The 19,121-nt window shown below is 39.1% G+C and overlaps 1 protein-coding gene across 4 annotated transcripts in view; it reads right to left on the minus strand.

Annotated features, from left to right (window-relative positions):
* Positions 1 to 19,121, minus strand: part of RASGEF1A (RasGEF domain family member 1A) — a 169,300-nt gene that overhangs the window by 41,579 nt on the left and 108,600 nt on the right. Inside the window, exon 2 of one of the 4 annotated variants that reach the window (XM_054831442.1) lies at positions 14,518 to 14,632. In XM_054831442.1, coding sequence (XP_054687417.1) covers positions 14,518 to 14,559 — 42 coding nt within the window. In that variant the 5' untranslated portion in view covers positions 14,560 to 14,632. Of the gene's footprint in view, positions 1 to 12,797; positions 12,953 to 14,517; positions 14,633 to 19,121 lie in introns of those variants that run through there. The other 3 variants (XM_054831441.1, XM_054831444.1, XM_054831445.1) reach the window with 3 other exon arrangements.

Raw genomic sequence — 19,121 nt, forward strand, 5'->3', positions numbered from 1 at the left:
TAATCTTTTCTTTTTTTTTTTTTTTTCCTCCATATAAAAAGGTAACCTTTACAGAAACAGCTAGCTGGCAATATAGTCCTCAAAACTGAGCTAGCCAAGTAATCTGCTCGCATATGTGATCACTTTGAGGAGTGATCCTGTGTTGTTCTGGCAAATGTCCCAACATCGTCTTTCATACCATTTTAGCGATAATCTGGGTTCAGCTTTCAGCTGCAAAGGACTAAAAGAACATTTCAAGCCCCCACAAAGTCTGATGAAAGCTCGTGGCTGTGTGCAATTTAGAACAGCAAGCTGCATGTTCCCTGTTGCAGCAGAAAAGATGGTCAGGATTTTATTTATTTAGCGGTGGGGTTTTTTTCCTTAGAATTACTCAAATACAGCTGATATCCACCAGCAAAAAATTAGAAATCAGCATTTTTAGTTTGGTGCTAGCAGAATAAATAATTTGGTTAAGACTATGAGAAAGTAGGAGGGTAAGGCTGGATTGAAGATGCAGAGAAGTTTTCTTCTTAATACGTCAGTGAACAACGAGGAAGGAAAAATCAGCCCAGGAAAAGCATCACTTACCTGTTAAGCTTTTAACCTTTCCCCAAAGGCCTGTCCTGCAAATCCCTTGAAGTCCCATGTTCAGCTACCAGCATTTTTTGCTACCCATCTTTTCCTTCCTCTCCTCCAGCCATCTTCTTCCCCCTTCCCCCAACTTCTATTAAAAGGAAAGCTACCGAGAGCTCGTAAGTAACAGGCTTTTGCTTTCAATCAAAGGAGAGAGCTGAATAGCCTTCCACTCGGAGTGAGTTCGGCGGATCTAGAGTCAGGGCCCCTTCATTAATGAGAAAGGAATCTGTCCACCTTCTGAAATCTTTCAGCGCTCCCTCAAGCTGCCTGAATCACACAACTTGCATTTCTCATAAATTTTTCCCCTGTGGCCACAGTTCTGTTTCTCTTTTTCTCTCCTTCATCTCTTGAAAACCAAATGTGCAAAGGTAGTTTCCCTGCTCTTGCATGAGTAGATCCTGAGGTTTCTGATCTTTATTTGCTCATTAGGAGATGCCATTTCAAATTAATTCCCTCCTTTCCCTGGCCCCCAAACCCTTGGTTTCAGTAAAATAATTAGGTGGGCTTAGAATTATATGCAAGGAAAACTAACATTTGTGTCGGGGTTGCCAGGCGTGTGCGCAGTGCAGGTCCAAACATTGGTTTTGATTGTTAGGCTCAGTGGTTTCCACACACGGTTTTTTCAGTCAAACCTCTTGTTTCAGTTCACACCAAGTGAGTTTTGTTTTGAGTTTATAGGGGTTAGAATGAACCCTGGAAATTCAAATGCAAAGCTCCACTGGAACAGCTGCTGCTCTCTCTTTTGGTCCAAACTACGTTACCCCCTAAAACGCTAAAATCATCCTTAGCTTCTGAAACTTAGCTCAGGTTTGGTGAAAACCTCATTAACCTAACATGATACCTGCTTGGTTTGGGAGATATTCTTAGCTTTTTTGCACTAATTCTTTATCATAAATATTAATATGACTTCAAGACCCCACCATGTCAGGAATTGCATATCTTCATTCCACATGTTGTCAGAAGTAGAAAGGCATTCTTTGTCACTATTTAAAAAAACAATTTTTTGCTATGTCTGTAATGTTAAAGGAATATTTACTGTCAATGAGAGAATAAACCAGTGAGGAAAGACATCGTATGTGACTTCTATCAGATGGGTCCCAAGCTTGCTCAGAACAAATATCCGGTTGTTATTCTATGGATGGTCTCATACATAATACTTTGGTCCCCAGACCAAAGTGTCTTGGTAGCCTTCTTGCTATCACCACCTATGTAAACATAAATGACTTGGCTTGTGACAAGTATGGGGGAAGATGCTTTGTGTGTGGGAATGTGAATTGAAAAGGAATGGGAATTGATAAGAAATGCATGCTGTATAAATTCATTTTAGCTGAGCATTGGTTTAGGTTTTGATAGTGCCTTTGACATCAGACAGTTTTGATTCTCATTGTAATATGTGAATGGTTATGGCCAATACTGAGACTGAATTGGCCAAATTCAGACTTCTATTAGTTCTTTAGATCCATTCCACTTCAAGAGTTGTCTTTTCCTATTAACGCATAACTGATGTTGAAAAATCTTCTGTTAATTTCCCTGGTGGAGTCAGGAGGAAAAAGTAAATAAATAAGAAAGAGGAAATAAATTTTTGATTGTTGAGCTCTGCTTGTTATTTTATGTTGATAGTACATACACCTTGAGGATATGGTGACTAACTGAAACTGAAAATATGAGTGAAAAGTACTTAGAATTCTTGAATAAAAACCAGATACTTTGTCAAAACAAGCCCTGTGCAATAAAGATTTCTATGGGAGAAAAGAACTATTAGAGAATGCACAACTAGAGTACTGTGTATGTGATGTTAATTGCTGTGGGTGCTGATTACTTGCTAATTTAAATAGACATTGTGAGTGCTCAAAACCAGGTTATGAAATGCTGGCAGTAGCTTTCTCTGCCTGACAATCATGTAAAAGAATAATTTGTGATTGGAATTACAGATGTAGCTGTAAGATTATAGGCACGACCAACTATGTTTCCCTCTTCTCCCCTTCCCAGTTGTGGGGGTTTTTTTTTGGGGGGGGGGGGGGTTCATGCCTAAAGTAACTTAATTGAGAGTTGAAAAATAATTGGATCAGAACGTAGGGATGAAGGTATCTGAGTGGAGGTCAGTAGCACTGTAGCAGTAAGTTAGCAGTAAGTTACGATGCTGGTGTATTGCAAAGCACACCACTGCAGCAAGCGACTGTAAAATCTGCCAAACACAGTGCCGGTTTGTTGTGCCTCAGCCACTGGCACACGAATAGTGGATCGGTTGTTCCTGGTGTCAGTGGCAAACATCCTTAAAGCTACATATTTGTGTTCCTGCCCGTGCCTGCTCTTCCAGCTGTTCAGCGGCAGTGCCTGCTGGCACGCTCCCTGGCAGCCTATGCAGCAGAGGGGAAGCATTCGCTTCTGCTCTCCAGGCTTGTTTCAATCCTAGCAAGAACAGCCATTTCTCTCCTTGCCATCGCTTCAGATCAGGGAAGGGAGCTGCTGCTTGCCAGGACCGCACTCGGGCTGTGACGTCTGGCTGCTCCTGTAACCAGGCTCCTGGGGCAGCTGCTGTGCTCCTCTTGCCTGCTGGGGAGCTCAGCCTCCCCGCTGAGCCTCGTGCCCCAACACTTCCCAGCCGGCTATGCAGCCTCACAGTCCCACTTGCTACACTCTGCCCTTTGAAAAATGAAGAAATCAAAGCTTTAAAGTGTAAAACTCCTCCTCTCTCATTGCTTGGTGCTAGCATCGCTTTGAAATGTAGCTAGCATTCCCTTGTACTTCAAACAAGCCACTGAAACTCCGAATTAATTCTCACAACACACCTATCACCGACTGATTTGTGTGTGCGCACGTGCACTGCAGCAGTGCCTTGAGGCCCTGTTGTGCACCTGTGCCAAAACCAGGCAGTGAGGCAGCATCCTGGCAGAAGTCCCCGGGCTTTCTGTGTTGCGTGTGGGGAAACTGAGGAAGACAGAAGTAGAAGCAGCTGGCCTGGGTGTCAGCTGAGATAGCTGATTTTCTTCCTAGTAGCTGGTATAGTGCTGTGTTTTGGATTTAGTATGAAGATAACGTTGATAATGCATTGACATTTTAGTTGTTGCGAAGCAGTGTTTGCCACTAAGTCAAGGGCTGTTCACCTTCCCAAGCCCTGCCAGGGAGGAGGCATAAGCCTTCCACATGCACAAGGAGCTGGGAGGGGATACAGCCGGGACAGCTGATGCAAACTGGCCAAAGGGGTATTCCTTATGATGTCATGCTCAGTATAAAAGCTGGGGAGAGTTGGTTGGGGTGGGCTGTGGCTCGGGAACTAGCTGGGCATCAGTTAGTGGTTGGTTAGCAATTGTGCTGTGCATCACTTGTTTTGTATATTCTTTTATTAGTATTATTATTCTCTTCCTTTTCTGTCCTATTAAACTGTCTTTATCTCAACCCGAGTTTTACCTTTTTTCGATTCTCGCCCCCATTCCACCAGAGGGGACAGGGAGCAAATGGCTGCGTGGTTGTTTTAGCTGCCGGCCAGGTTAAACGACAGCACTGGGTCACGCACTAGGTGAATCATGGGGCTGGAAGGAGAGCCTGGGTGGCCTGGACCTTTCACCAGTCACCTCCTCCTTATTCCCAAGCCCCAGGTTTCACCTGAATATTTGACTTTCATTTTGCAGCCTTGCTTGGCTTCCCCCCTCTGGAAGCATGGGGATTGTTCAAGCCCTTATGGTGCAGTGCCCTGCTTTTTTTAGGGTTTTTCCAGTTAGGCTCACCATGAAGAACAAAACTCCTAGGCATAGCTGAAGCTCCTTGCAGTTATTAAAACTGCATTGTGCCCACAGCATATGGCACGATAACATGTCAAGGACTGCTCGATCATGAACCGTTCCCTGCAGCTGTGCCCAGAAGTAGTTTATTTAAAACTTGTGTTCCTATTTCAGTTTTCTAAGAGATGAGCGAGCGTTCAGGCTCTTTTAAATTCTGCCCAATAGATACTAAATTAAATCTTACTGTCATCTATCTTCTGCATTCTTATTATTTTAGAATCGATTAAAAGCTTGTTTACTGTTACATGGGCTGCTCTGGATTTTCAGGTAGGCAAAGAATGCGATCCTTTGAATTATTTATGGCTGTGTTGGATCAGTTACCTATTCACTTTTCTATTGCTACTAAATTTCAGAAAAGGCTAAGGGGGGTAAAAAGGACCTGTGTTTATTCACGCAAAACACTCTGCAAGTCCCACCGTTGCCACACGGGAAGGTCTGTCCTTAAACCAATTTAAAGTTTGGGGCTGTGAGCCTTTGCCTTCTGTTTTGTTACTGCTGAGGTTAAGGAGTCAAGGGTCAGGGCATTAATCAGTGACTATTGTACAGAAAAGAGTTGCTAAACTTATGGTGAAATACGAGCTTGCTCTCATGGGAACAGAGTGGGAAAGGCAGCTTTGGGAAGAGCCAGCCTTACCCAGCCACGGGCAAGGGGGAGAGCCTGGTAAAGGCACCTCGGCCTGGAGCACTGATTTAGTGCTGATTTACATCCGTGTGTGTGTGTGTGTGTGTACTCTGCGTTTAATCTTAATTTTTATGGATATGCTTGATTATTGTTGCTTGGTCTGAATGGTGAGAAAGTACCAAGTAGTTAGGGTGTACTCTGCAAGCCCAAAAGTTTCCGAGATGTTATCTTTGCCCAGCAGTAAATGAAGCTCTAAAACCTTCTTTACTCAGTCCACTGACAATCCTTCATTTCCTTTAGAATAAACAACCCTTTAAGAAAGGAACTGTTAGCGGTGTATATATAGCTTTTACAGTGCAGTTCTGAGTCACGATACTGGAAGGTGCTGAGCAGATGTAATGCCCATCAATTTGTTATTATTAATTACAAGAGAGGACTGCTTCATGCAGGTTCTCCCTTTCTTTCATGCACTCAGACTGCCTGACGACTTTATTTTTTCCTGTTTAATTTGTGATGCAAACGGGAAGATGCTGCTTTTGTAAAGAGATTTATCTAAATTAAGAGATTATTATTTATTTCTTTAGAATATGCAAATCAAATTTCATGTTCTCATTCAAAGCAGAGACTCTTTTCTCCTGGGTATCACCAGTCCACAGGGAAAGCTATTGCACTTTAATATAATTCCTGAACCATTAATCACACTGACTATAGTTTTGCAAGAGGCAAACCTTTAGTTGCTTACAGTCCATTCTTTAAACTTAAACTATTTATTTACAGAGCATCCTCTATCCTCCCTTAAGACCTTCAGAAATGAAAAATGTAATGGGATACCAGTTCCTTTTCTCATTTAAGTATGAAAACACTGTTTTCTGAGCTTCTTTTTCTGTGGCAAAAGTAAGGTCAAAAGATGTGGCAGAAGGTAATATGTGTCCAAACTAGATTCTGGTTATAATTTGGAAGCATTCACACTGCTGTCTGCTCTGTAATCCTGAAAAACACGTGATGTGCCATAGCATGAGTCAGAGAAACCTGGCAATTGCTCCAATTTGTCCGTAGTCTCTGTGGCTCCCAGGGACCCAGGCACAAGGCGGAGGTGACTGGGGTGTGGTTGTAGCCCACCTCAGCTTACTGTGTTTGGCTGCTGCTTTGCTACCCTAACTTGCCCATGTCCCTTCTTTACAAGCAGCGCAGACTTTTCTCATTGCAAATTATTATCAAGTCTAGCAATATGTTATTCAGCTTCACCTCTGCAGACATCATCAGCTTATGAGATAAATAATGTTAGCCTTGATGTGTTATGGCTATTCTAGTTTATTCTCAAAATTCAAGATTGGCTAAAATGGTTGCCTGTATTACTGAGAGACTTACAGTACCAGTTTTAGGATTCAATTACTCTGTGTTGTAAGACAGTCTATTACTTGCATTAAAAAAAATAATATTCATTTCCATTATTGCTTGGTTGCAAAAACTGTAATGGGATGCCTATTGCTGATGATAAACATATACAGTCCCTGAAAGGAAATTAAATTTTGCCAGACTATTCGTAGCCTGTATTTTCCTAACTTCTTGCCCTTTGGTGGCTAAATTGTATTGGTATTGCTTTTGCAGATTATTTTTATTTCATTTTAAGACCTCTTTCTCATTTTAAAAAAAGAATTAAAACTTTTATCAGAAAATCAGACTTATATTCAATCTGTATCTTTCACTGTCAGTTTCCTAACCGATTTCCTTCCTCAAGGGACTTATATATTTGAACATCTAAATACAGAGATAGGCAGTTTTTCTCCTCCTTCTATTTCTTTTCTTTTTAAGGGATTTTTTTTTTCCATGCCTGTGAGGCTGGAGCCCTGGAGGTTTCAAGCTTCTTTCATCCTCCATGTCAGCAATTTCAAAGAAGTGGGTTCCTGTACACTTCTTTTTACATGCTCTACAGTACTCTTCAAACTTGACTTGCAAGCTCTTTCTCTGCAGGTGAGAAGGGAGTGCGGGCAGGGGACACATTTATACCTTGGTCTCACTAGCTAAAGCATTCATGGAAGGAGAGGAGAGCACCCTGGCACAAGCAAGCTGTGCAGTCCAAAAGAATGACATTGGTTTTTGCATCTCCACCCTCTTTTTGTGGCCTCCTCCTGAAGTTTGCAAAGCAGCAAACTCATGCAGCTGAGAGCCAGCTGAGTTAGGATGTTTTAGCTTTCTGTTCTTGTGGAATGGGAAGAGACATTAGAAACCATCAGACAAAACCAGCTATGTCAAGTCCATCTGTGATCTACACACTGCAAGCACTCAGCCTCCAGCTAACGCTTCTTTCTGGGTTACAAACTACCAGTTGACAGAGCTGGAGATTTGTAAAGGCTTGTGTGTGCTGGTCTAGCGCATCTCTTCATTTAGACTAGAAGGCGATGGGGGGTGAAGGGAAACAGGGAATGGGAATAAATCCTATTGCTGGTAACCAAACCCAGCAGTGGTAACGAGGCCAGCAATTGATAGGAGAGGAATGTAATTAAGAATGCTACAAAAGGCAGCTGGGCTGCCTGACCACGTTAGTATGGAGAAGGGAACAAGGCAGAGAGCAGGTATGTGCTGGGGAGAACATTGGGAGACGCAGATGAGCTGGGAAAGCATTACATGTAAGGAGGGAATGCAGAAAAGAGGGTGAAGAGATAGGGATGAAGAAGTGGGACAAGGCCTGGTAGTGTGTGCCATATTCTTTGACCTTAAAGCATTAAAGCCATTTAAAATGTCTCAAAAGTTATTTTCTTCGTGGATGCGTACTGCATATTACTTTCTCAGAGGAAGGAGAGATGCTTCCCATGTTAATACGAATTAAATGTTTCAAGACTTAGATTTGTGTGATTTTTTCTGTGCAAAAATAAATAACTGTTTAAAACAAAAATATCTGTGCAATAAAAAAATATTTTTTTTTTCCTAATTGTATCTTATGATGTTGAGGAGTGGTCACTTTTTCCTTTTCGTCTGTGCTCAGGATTTCTTTATTTTATAATGTTTGAGGGGTGCAGCTGTTGTACTGCTTTTATTTTAATGGTAAGAGCAAGGTGGGAAGTCTAACATAATTAGTGTAAATAGAGGATATTGTTTGACAATCCAGGAGAGGATCTTCTAAACATTTTTCTTTGGGAGATGACCTGTACCTTTCCAAGGAATAATCTTCCAATTCTGGCTGAAACCTCTCTCCAAAATTTTCTGCTCTTAAAGCATACAAAAGTGATCTGCTATTCCCAGGCAGTCCTCAGAAGATTGGCTCTTTCACATTCTCAAGGTGCAAACCATAGTGTTTAGGTGTAAAAGCTATTATTGAATCTTAATTGAAGTCAGCACAGTACTAACCTACAGGCAAGATTCCGCAAAGCATGAAGATACATTGTTTGAGTTTCTTGGAGCTTGGAGTAATCTTAACGGCTATAGATAGATGATTCTCTTTCAATTTAAGTATCCTAGAGCATATTTATGGTAAGTTTAATTAAACTGAATCCATAATCAATTATTGTTCTTTCTCTGCTCCCCCTTAATTTTTAAAGTCTTTTTCAATGAAACATTAATTACCCTGTCAAATCTTTCAGCAATACACAAAAAGTTTCTATTAAAGAAAGCTAGGATTATATTAAGAGAAACTCTACTTTTTATTTGAGTGAAAAAAAGCATGACCAGTTTAAGAACAGGGTGAAAGAATTTATTGGACTTGAAGAAAGTTTAGCAGTTGTGAAAAGGATCAAAGTAGCAACCTGGAATGTGTATTTTCATAGGTACATTTAGGTAATAGCATTTTATGTAGAAGAAAATCCCAGATTTCTTTTTTTTTTTTTTTATCTTGTTATGGTTTTTCTACTCCCGTGGAAATAAAATAAATACAGGATGTAGATCCAATGCTCTGTTCTGCTAAACTGGCATGAAATACACAATTCTTATTCTGCTTCATGTTGCTTTATCTTTCGAAGCGTACAAGAAGCAAATTTGGAAGCTAATGTTTCGTGGGAGCTTGTGGTTCCTAGGCTATCGTAGCGTGTGTCATCTTGTCTCGGGTGGTGTTACCAAATGTGACAGATGTACTACAATTTCCCTACCGCAAATAGGAATGTTTATTTTACTTATAGGATGCTAATTGCTTAGCTATCGTATTTTGCAAAGCTGTGTGAAGACGATGATGAGGAGGCAACCCTTGGAAGAAAAGAAAAATCAAACCATAATTTTGGTGCTGTCAGAGGAGTGGGTGTTATATGTGGGAGGTAAAGGCGTAGGGAAAAGGAGTGACATTTACTGAACTTATTGCACAGGCTCCTTGTAGTTCACATGTGCCTACTGACGGTATTTGTAGGGGTAGCTCGTGTGAAAGAGGAAAAAACTGACCTTATGCTTAAAAACGAAACAAAAAAATCTCTAGCCTCCATTCTGTCTAAATCAAAAAAATACTTAGCAATTCAGAGTAGTTCTTTGTGCCTTCAGAACTGTCAAATCTGTCATACACAAAGGCTACATCAATGAAGGGCATGTATTATATTAGAAGTGTTTAAAGCCAATAAGTAAAGCCTGTTGAAAATGTGAGCGCAGATATATACGGGTCTTTAGCTATTGACTGCTACGATTAACTGAATGCCATATGGCTCAGTTGCTCAATTCTCTGACTTGAAACATCATCAGCAATCCTGCATGCGCTGTGATATCTAAAATAAACATACTGCAGAAGACAACCAATATGAAGGCTCTACAGAGAGCAAACCTACCTGCTCTTTATTTACTCTTTAAATTTTTGGTGGTGAAATGACCGAGGCAGCACTTTAACAACAACATGGTCGTTTACTCCAGTGAAAGAAGTAAAATATTTGATGTGTTATTTTCATGCTATTAAGCTCGCAAAGGCTAACAACCGTGAAGAAGATAATGTAATATTTAGTCATCAAGTTTGGGATTAATTGATTAGGATGCATAGTTAGTAAAAATCGGCACTTGTCACATCTATGCGAGTCCCATGAGCTGTAACCATCTTGAACATCTCTATTGTTCCAGTCGTTTTCAATTTTGTTTCCCACTCTGCAGAATTTCCCAGGAGATGCAATGGGTCAGTAGCAGGCCAAAGAAGGGCTTCAAACCTAATCTAATCAATATTGTGACAAAGGTAATGAAAGAAGCGATGTCACCTTGGAATCCCAGTACATTTTATCAGCTCTGCTCCTAATGGGATGTGACAGCGAGGTTGATCTGTGTCTCCTTAGGACAGGAGAGAGGTTGTGTAAGGGCTTGTGCAAGGATGGCTGTGTGACAAAGGGTAATCTAACTCCATTACAATTGCAGCTAAAGGTTGATACTAGAGGTCCTTGCTTACGTGTCAAACATCCAATAGTTATTTTAATAACCCTCATTTTCAAGTGAACTGTTTGTGCATTTATTACATTTTCAGCTCCTCTAATATGTTGTCTATATTAAGAGATGGCAACTTCTCTTTCAGTGGGAAGGTTTTGAAATTTGTTTCACAAATTAGAAAGCAGTAGTCACTGGGTTTATACGTATTCCAAGCAAAGCACTTTCACTTCAGTCCTCTGTAATGTTTTTATATTGTATTTTGAATTGCCCCTTTTTGCAGTCATATACAACTAGATCATTTGTTCCACCAGTATGTGACATTTCTATGAGAATCAAGTCAATGACTTTTAAGTCTTTTGCCCCGTAATTTGCTCTCTTAGTACTTCTTTATCCTAAATTTAGCTGCTACCTTGGTAGTCTTCGCTGATGCATTTTGGTGTGCAATCTCAAATTTTTGTGCCATTCTAGTTTTGAGGTGGCAGCCTTGCTAATGATTGTTTTTTTATGATAACCTCATTTTCTGTGCTCAGCATTGTACATATTACTACCAGACTTGACAGTTTCTGTCCTTAATTCTAGTCATTCTAGTTTCTCTGCCCAGCTATGTTCATCGAGACTCTCCATGTTTTGACTCATCTCGTCTGTTGTCTTTACAGTTTCTCTGTTCTTAAGTGTTGTCCGCATACTGTGATGCTACCTCTACCAGGTTATTCTCAAGGCATTTGCTTGTTTTGTCCTTTTACGCTTAACTGTCCACCTGAGGATGAGTGGCAATTACCGTCAAAATGTTCACATGCATAGAAATCCTGTGAACATGTAGACGTATCGCTTGGATATCTGGAAACTTGCAGAGGTATTTCTATTATAACTGTCAATATTGGTCAAGATGCTCTCGTATCTTATTCCTTTTCCTTGGGGAGATAACCTTTAAAGTATCTTGTGAAAAATTTCCAGTTTCTTCTCTACGCATAATATTTTAACATGAAAAATGATATAATATACCCTGTGCTTGTCCTTTAATTTAAGAGCAAGTTGTTTCTGAATCTAATTTTCAATTATTGAAGTTTTCTATATGAGGATTTCCATAAATTGCCTTAATATGTAAATAGTGGAGCAAAGCTGCCTTATACGTTTTACTAATCCTGCAATTACATTCCGTAGAGCCTTTTTACTTTCCTTAATATGAAACTAAACCCTCCTTTACATAACCAATGCACTAAGAATTATGGACATGACAGCTAAATCCAGCTTTTAAATCCCAGGCAGAGTAGCTATGTGCTATTGCTGCTCACTGTTTCTTTCTAATAAGCTGTAAGCAGTGTGATATCTCATTAGTTAATTTTAAAATTGTTTCTCAAGGGATTGCATGGCTTATGTGCATCAGGTTCCTACCAATCCACTGAGAGCTTAAATTCACCAGACTGAGAAACTCAGTGCGGGATTGAATCTTATTTGCTGCAGCAGAAACATTCATTTCCCTGTAAAGTACCAGGATAGCATTTTTGATCTAATAGAAGCTATACAGAGGTCAGCCCTGAACCACGTTTTCTGGAGATGGTAAATATAACGTGTCTGAAAAGAAGAGCTCTCACTTTCTAATTGTTGGGTTGGCTTTTGGTTTTTTTTTTATATACCAAAACCTGCTATTTTTTTTATCTTGCAAACAATATTTTTTTTTTATTTTATTGTATAAGCTAACAGAAGGCATATTTTGTTGCAATTCAAATGCCCCGTTAGTGTTGAAATTTCAGGGTTGTTATTGCTCTTTGTTTGTTTAATTAACTTGGAAAAAAGGGACTGAGAATGAAATCTTTGAGACAAAATACCTCTCTTTGACTCAAATATCTGAAACTTGATTATTAATATTCTGGGGAGCGCCACCTGAGTTTGGGATGGGCTGACCCCAAAAGGCAAATTCAAACATCCATGGAAAGCTGAACTTTGATTCTGTGTTTAGGTCTTAGTGTACTGCATCATTTTAAACCTGCCTGCACGATACTGAAACCATCTCACTTGGTGCATATTCATTCAAACTGATGTTTCTGTCTTTTCCGGTATTCCGCTCAAGAGGAAAAAAAATAAATCATGTACCACAATAATATGAAATATCAACCTGTTTCCATTTCTCCACAACAGCATTGTATAAAGCTACCACCATATAATCTTCCTTATGGATGTTTTCAATTCCTAACATATGATCTAAGTATGACATACTACACAGAATAACCAGTGAATTTATAAACTGCATCACAATTTTAAATGTGCTTTCTCTGTAACCTAGTATTAGATTACTCTAAACCATGCATGGCTACATGTCTCTCGATGGCTGAACTCTGCCATCGCTGCAGTAGCAATACCTAGCACAGAGATGCCCTCGCTGTAGTTTGCCCACAGACATATATGCCTTCTAAAACACCAGCAGTGCGTGGAAGCAGTTAGTACAGAGCACAGCATTGTGCAAAACTTACCGGGGTCTTGAGGACCATGTCTTCTCACAGCTGGAACACCCCGCGTGCCGGAGTCCGTCCCTGGTTTACACTGCGACGGAAGCAAAGAGCTGCTTCGCTGCTCCCCTTGCACGTCTACGTTCAGGCGAAGTGTGCTGGGGAGTGTGGTGAGCCCTGTGTTTCCATTACAGTTTTACCCAGAAAAACTGAAAGTACTACGGAGGGTGGCACACCAGAGGAAATTCTGAGTCTCAGTCTTCCACTACGTAGGTGTCATGTGCTGGGCAGTGACTGGGAACTTCCATTTCTGTCCTTCAGCTACAGCGAAACCAAGGCTGTTTTGCTGTTTTCTCTATGTATGGGGTTTTAGGAATTGACATGCTAGTTAAAAACCATGTACAGATGTTGCGAAGGAAAGGAAGTAGGTTTTGGGCAGGCATTTCTAACTGGGTGTTTTCTTACAGCATTGTTGCTAATTTTCTCCAAAATTCTGTTTTTGGTTTGGTATGAGTTTAAAGCAGTATCTCTCAAATGTCTTAATTTGATTGTCTTTTTTTTGGAAAACATAAAATTCCTACAAAGCTGTCTGGAAACTGTTTACAATGTTTCCTATGGAAATCTGATAGCTAGAAACCAAAGCTCTGGAATTAAACTTGTTGACTTTTTTTTTTTTTAATCATTTTTCATTTGACCATCCTTTGTACTTGATTTTTGCACAGTAATGTCCACAGTATACCAAATATCCCATCCTTCAGAAGCTCAGTTAAATCATACCAAAAAAGTACTAAATGTATTCTGGTTGGAAAAATGAATTGGTTTCCCAAAAGGTATTATATCCTTGATAAGTAAAATAATAAGAAGGAATTGTGTCTATTCCCGTATGTCTACAGTGTGAAATCTTCCAAGAAGAAACTCCTTTTGCTATTTCCTGATTTTCCTCTATGTAGGTAATGTTAGTTTGTAGTTAACAAAGTGGTGAGGTGTTTTTCAGTTTTGTGTTGGGATGTACAAAGGTATAGAAATTTAAATAAGGATGTAGAAATAAGGAGACTAGGGAGACTGAACAATTGGCAAAGGAAATGAGGAAGAAAGCACAAAGGTGATTGCAAAAGACAAAGACATACCTTTATGAAAATGGAGCTGGCATTTCCATAGAGGGAATGCGGAAAGGGGAGGTTACAAGGTAGGGACATGATTATACATTAATAGAATATGTCTGGAAGAGGTTAGTGGAATACATTTAATTTAATCTTGCATGAGGCATGATATCTGAGATGAACAATAGTAATGGATAAGAAGGATTTAACTTTTATAAGCGACGTGTCTGTTTAGATGAGATCTGAGAAGTGGATGTTGAAGTAGGTGACTGAGGAGCACATAATGAGTACCTTAATCAGAGATTTGTCTGAAGTGATGGAAGGAAAGGATGGTGTAGAGGGGGAGAGTAAGGGGGTTTTGAAAGCAAATATCAACAATATTGAATTTTACAATGAATTGTTGCCATTGTTCAGTGTCTTTGAATTTCCTAGCGCACAGTTGGGCTTTAAATAGTTCCAAGATTCTTTATTCTGCACCTGCTTATAGTCTTCTAATGCCTGAACTAATATTTATTCACGTCTAAGGCTGCCCAGTGTGATTTCTGAACAATACAAATATCTAACTATAAATTATCCTACACCAATACTTTAAAATAAAAAGGAAACTTGTATGTAAGAATCGTAAAAAGTAAAATAATACTTACTTTGCATTTCTTTACAACAGCATTGCACAGTGGTTCTGCCATCCAGCCTTTCCCAGTGGGTGGACTTCCAGCTATTTCACTCTATGATTTTTGTCATGTGTCTTGTCTCCTTCCCCTTAAAACAAGGGGTGCAATGGATTACTATTTGGAACACACTGTTATTTTCCACTGAAAATGCATTGTAGCATCAGAATAAAATTTGACATGCTTAGGTTTAGAGAGGAGAGGGTCATAAGAAGGAGGAAATAGCACAAATTATGGTATTACAAAAAAGGGGAAAAGGCAGAATTTTAAATAGTAGGTGCCAACAGAAGGCCAATAGGAAAGGAATTGGAAGGGTTAAGCCCCCACCCCAAACCCCCAATGACAGCAGTTTTGTTATAGTCATTAAGATGAAATATCTAGTAACATATCGATAATATTTACATTGCTAAATTGACTGGTTATTAAACTGCATGCTGAAAACTGTTTAGCAAAAGCCTTTGAATTTAGAATTTTATTCCTTAATGCATTTATGGCAATACAAGAATAATAAATCTTCTTTTCTTCTTGAGAAGTACTATGACAGCATAAAGGAAAGTGACAGCACAATCATATCTCATCAGAATGATGGATAAATCATTAACTATATATGTTTAATATCTACTAAACCATCTTAAATATGACATAAAAATAAAGAATATAGAGAAAGTGGCAACCATTGTGTTGACACCTAAGATAAAATGGATTGAAGAGAATCCAAGTTTGAGCTGTTTCAAGACACATTGTAGTCATGCTAAACACAGAGATAATTCACCACGGACCAACTTCAAAACAGACTCTTGTAGGTTTTTAGTAGGACTCGGGCTTTTTAAATTTATTTTTTTCTACAGGAAATTCACTGTTGCTGCATTACTAAGTTGAACTTTATGCTGTGATTAGTACTACTGAGTTGGGTACGGGTGTTTGTAGTTTCAAGGCTTCCCCCCCCATTAAAATAGAGCTGTGAGCATGCTGGCTGGCACACGGGTCTGTTACAGCTGAAGCTCTTTTCCTTCAGTGATGGGACTAACCCAAATTGTTCTTCTCCGAGCAGGTATTTCTTTAGCACTGAGACCTCTACCTTATCAAAATTTGAATTACTCACTGGATTTAAATGTTGGGGGAGCTTGATAGACAAGTGGAATAAGCACACAGATCAAATTTCCCTTGAAGATACTAAAAAATAACACTTATTTGCACATAAAATGGTATGGGACTAAATGTATAATTACTTTATAATATTTTACACCAAGTAGGTTAAGAGTCAGTTACGAGAGCAATAATGATGTCATGGCAATAAGGAATTAAGGATTAAATCTTCATATACTTGAACCTTCAAGTCTGAATTTTCCAGAGTGATTCAATGTCATCAATGAATTTTATTTTCAGTTAGTGCTTGATCAATCTCTTAGTTTAAACAAACTTTTAGAAAACTTACAGGGCTCTGGTGGTCTCAATTAATCTATGGGTTATTTTAAATCAAAGTAACTGTTTTCAAAGCAAAATCTGATTTCTTTGATTTTTATTACACAAACAAAAGGAAATATAGTAACTGAGCAAAAAACATGAAAAATGCAATTTTGAATTGGTTGTACGTTGTTCTTTTACTTTCATACAATACAAGGTTTTTCTGTGTTAATAATGTCAGTGAAGAAATGCTGCCTCGCTTCCATGCTAACAGCTGCAGATTTTGCTTGGAACTGAAGTGAAAATGTTTTGTTTGTAATTTTTTGTGGGTTTTTTTTTGGTTTGTTTTTTTTTGTGGGATTTTTTGTTTTGTTTTTATAAAATCAGTAAATATGTTCCTGATTCAGGAGAGCTGCTCCAATGACTTTAAGGATGAAGATGACTTTCGTGTAAATAATTCAAAGACCTTCTGGCAGGCTTTCCAAGCTTTGCTGCAGATGCCATCGGAACCTAACGCAGTAGAAGCATACAATTGTATGTAGATTGTGTTATTAGTAAACACAGTTACCGGGAAGCCAGCTATGTTTATGCAGCTTCCTTGTAAAGATTTCTTTTTTCAGTGAAACCTAAAGTGCTCTGATACCAAAGGTACCCAGTTCCCGTTGTAGGATATCTCCTTTTGCTTTTCCTGTCTACTCGTGAGGATGACAAATAAGTCCAGGGCGGGGTGTCCTATATCTTGCCTGAGAATCAGAGAAAGCCTCTTAATGCCATAGCCTAAATGTGATCCATGTTCAGTTAACCAGGCAAAGTTTGTCTTGACATTCAGCATTAGCAAAATGTGACCTTTTGTAGTTGCTGCATTATGAATTAGGCAGACGCATGGGTGCAGTCCACACTTACTCTTCTTGCGACCACATATCACACTGGAAAAGTGAATGGGCTTGGCTTTGGCAGAAAGTGGATGTGCCCATATAGGGTTAAACTAGGCTGTGACTTCAAAAAAACTGCAGACAGACAGCTTCCCTTTTTGTAAAGACAGCAGCTTCCTGCTAGCACAGATACTGCAATATACCACTGTGTATATAAAGTGGAAACTCCCATCCCACTCGATTTTATGTAGTGGAATCTACAGCAAGTGTAAAAACATAATGGTATGTTTATTTTTTGAGAAGTGGGAAACTACTGTGGGAGTAAAAAGTTCTCATGGTTTTTTTTCACCATCTACCCAGTTACTTCTATACCGTGGTTTAGAGGAAAAGACAAAAAAAGCTAATAAAATCCCAAAGAAATCACTGAATTTTGGGGGATATTTTTGTAGAACTTGGTATTAGAGAATACAACAGCAATGTCTCTGCTGCTGCATCTTTCTTGTTGAGATATTATGATAATATTAAAATAATGCCCTGAATATAATTTTTAAATGTATAAGTATTTTTTATTGTTGAATGCAAACAGTTGTGATTTTTCCTAATATAAAAGACCCATATATGCCACAGACTTAAAATCAGAAGCACTATACTTCACAAGAAAGGTGTAAGAGTGCTGTTGAACAAAAGATGTGTCTTAGGTGGGTAGACTGTGATTAATATTTCTAATAATATAATAATAATATTTCAAAGACATAGTTGTCTTTTATCATCGGAAGTCACTGGCTTTGGAAGGAGACACTTTTTTCCCTCCGTTTTTGATATGTGAATATTGACTCCAAGTGTTTGTTAACAGAGTCCGTTTCTGAATATTACCATTGCACTTTAGTTTTGATGGAGTATTATCTCTAAGGAATGCCAAGGCTGCTGCAACATATGAATATGGATTTAATTTTATTTTTTTCTACCTGCCTAGCACCTATATTTTGACTTGCGCTTCATTATGACTCTAGAAGTTATCTTGATGTCTCCTCTTACTTGGTACTGGTTTGTTATGATCATTCATCAGTGCCATTGGTTCTGCTGTTAGCAAGATGGAAGTTTAGAAGAGGAGGATGGGAAATCCAGAGAATTTAACAGGTTTTTATTTCTAATTAGTTGAGAACCATGAGCAGTTGGATAGCAAAGGATGTATCGTTTGCCAGGTAGGAAGTTGTTCGCGGTGTGTGTTCTGGGAAGTTTAGCGGGTTGACTGGCATCTGAGAGATGGCGTAGTGGTGGTAAATAATGCTGAGACCTTTTCGGTTGGCTGTTTCTTGGAGCTACTTGCTGTGTTTTAGCCCTGGGCCACAGACGAGCAACCTGAGCGGTGTCAGCACTGTGGTGCTGATGGAGAGGTCAGACTTATCTGGCACCCCGCTGCATCTGCCGTCTTTCCAAGACGCCAGAGACTGCTGCAGTGACTGCCGAAGTCACTACGCATGGCTCTGCTGGCAGGTCCTGCTTTGAGGAAATACTGACCTAGGACAGGGAGCCATTACCAGATTTTCATTGCCCTTTGCTGAAAGGAAGAAGATGCTAGTCATGAGAGAGGGAATGCCAAGCATCATGTTCTGTTAGGAAAGGTAGCAACTTGGCCTGGAAAACGTGTTTATTAACCCATTATTCTATTACTCTACTATTACTCTAGGAAGGGGTTTGCAAGGGTTGCAGGAACTAAGCATTTTTTGATGTCGAAACTTTTATTTTGAATGTAAACTTGGAATAGTTAAAATAAAAGTGAAAGAGAATAGTAATGATTTCTTAATATGCAGGAATTTTTACATTTTTTATTTTAAGTCATTTAATGAGTAGTGAGGATTTTAAGGAAATACTTCTCTGAACTATTTCTCATATATTGTGAATAAACCTGTGTTCTCTTTCATTTTAGTTAATGTAGGAAAGAGGAAGCACTCTAAAAAAAGACCCAGAATATCATTGCTGATCTGTGGCTTTCTGAAGATTGTCTTTGCCCAATAAAACTTCTTGTTTAAGAGAGCGTTGGTGAGAAAGAGAAACCTTGTGCTTGAAACCAACTTCCGTATTTGAAAGTAAGCTGCTTCTTTTTTCTGATAATCATGACGACAGGATGGAAACTAGTTTTGATTATGTTTGTCAGCTAAACTTTGAAAATACAATAAACCTGGAAACGTATGAGGAAAACATATAAATTGTGATTGATAACTATCGTAGGTTTTCCCATTAAAATGGAGCTAAAGTTCCCTGGTATACTGCTCATAGATTAATGGCAGTGAGGAAGTAAAGGAA

The sequence above is a fragment of the Grus americana genome, chromosome 7 (genome assembly GCF_028858705.1).
Source record: "Grus americana isolate bGruAme1 chromosome 7, bGruAme1.mat, whole genome shotgun sequence".
In the NCBI taxonomy this organism is placed as follows: domain Eukaryota; kingdom Metazoa; phylum Chordata; class Aves; order Gruiformes; family Gruidae; genus Grus; species Grus americana.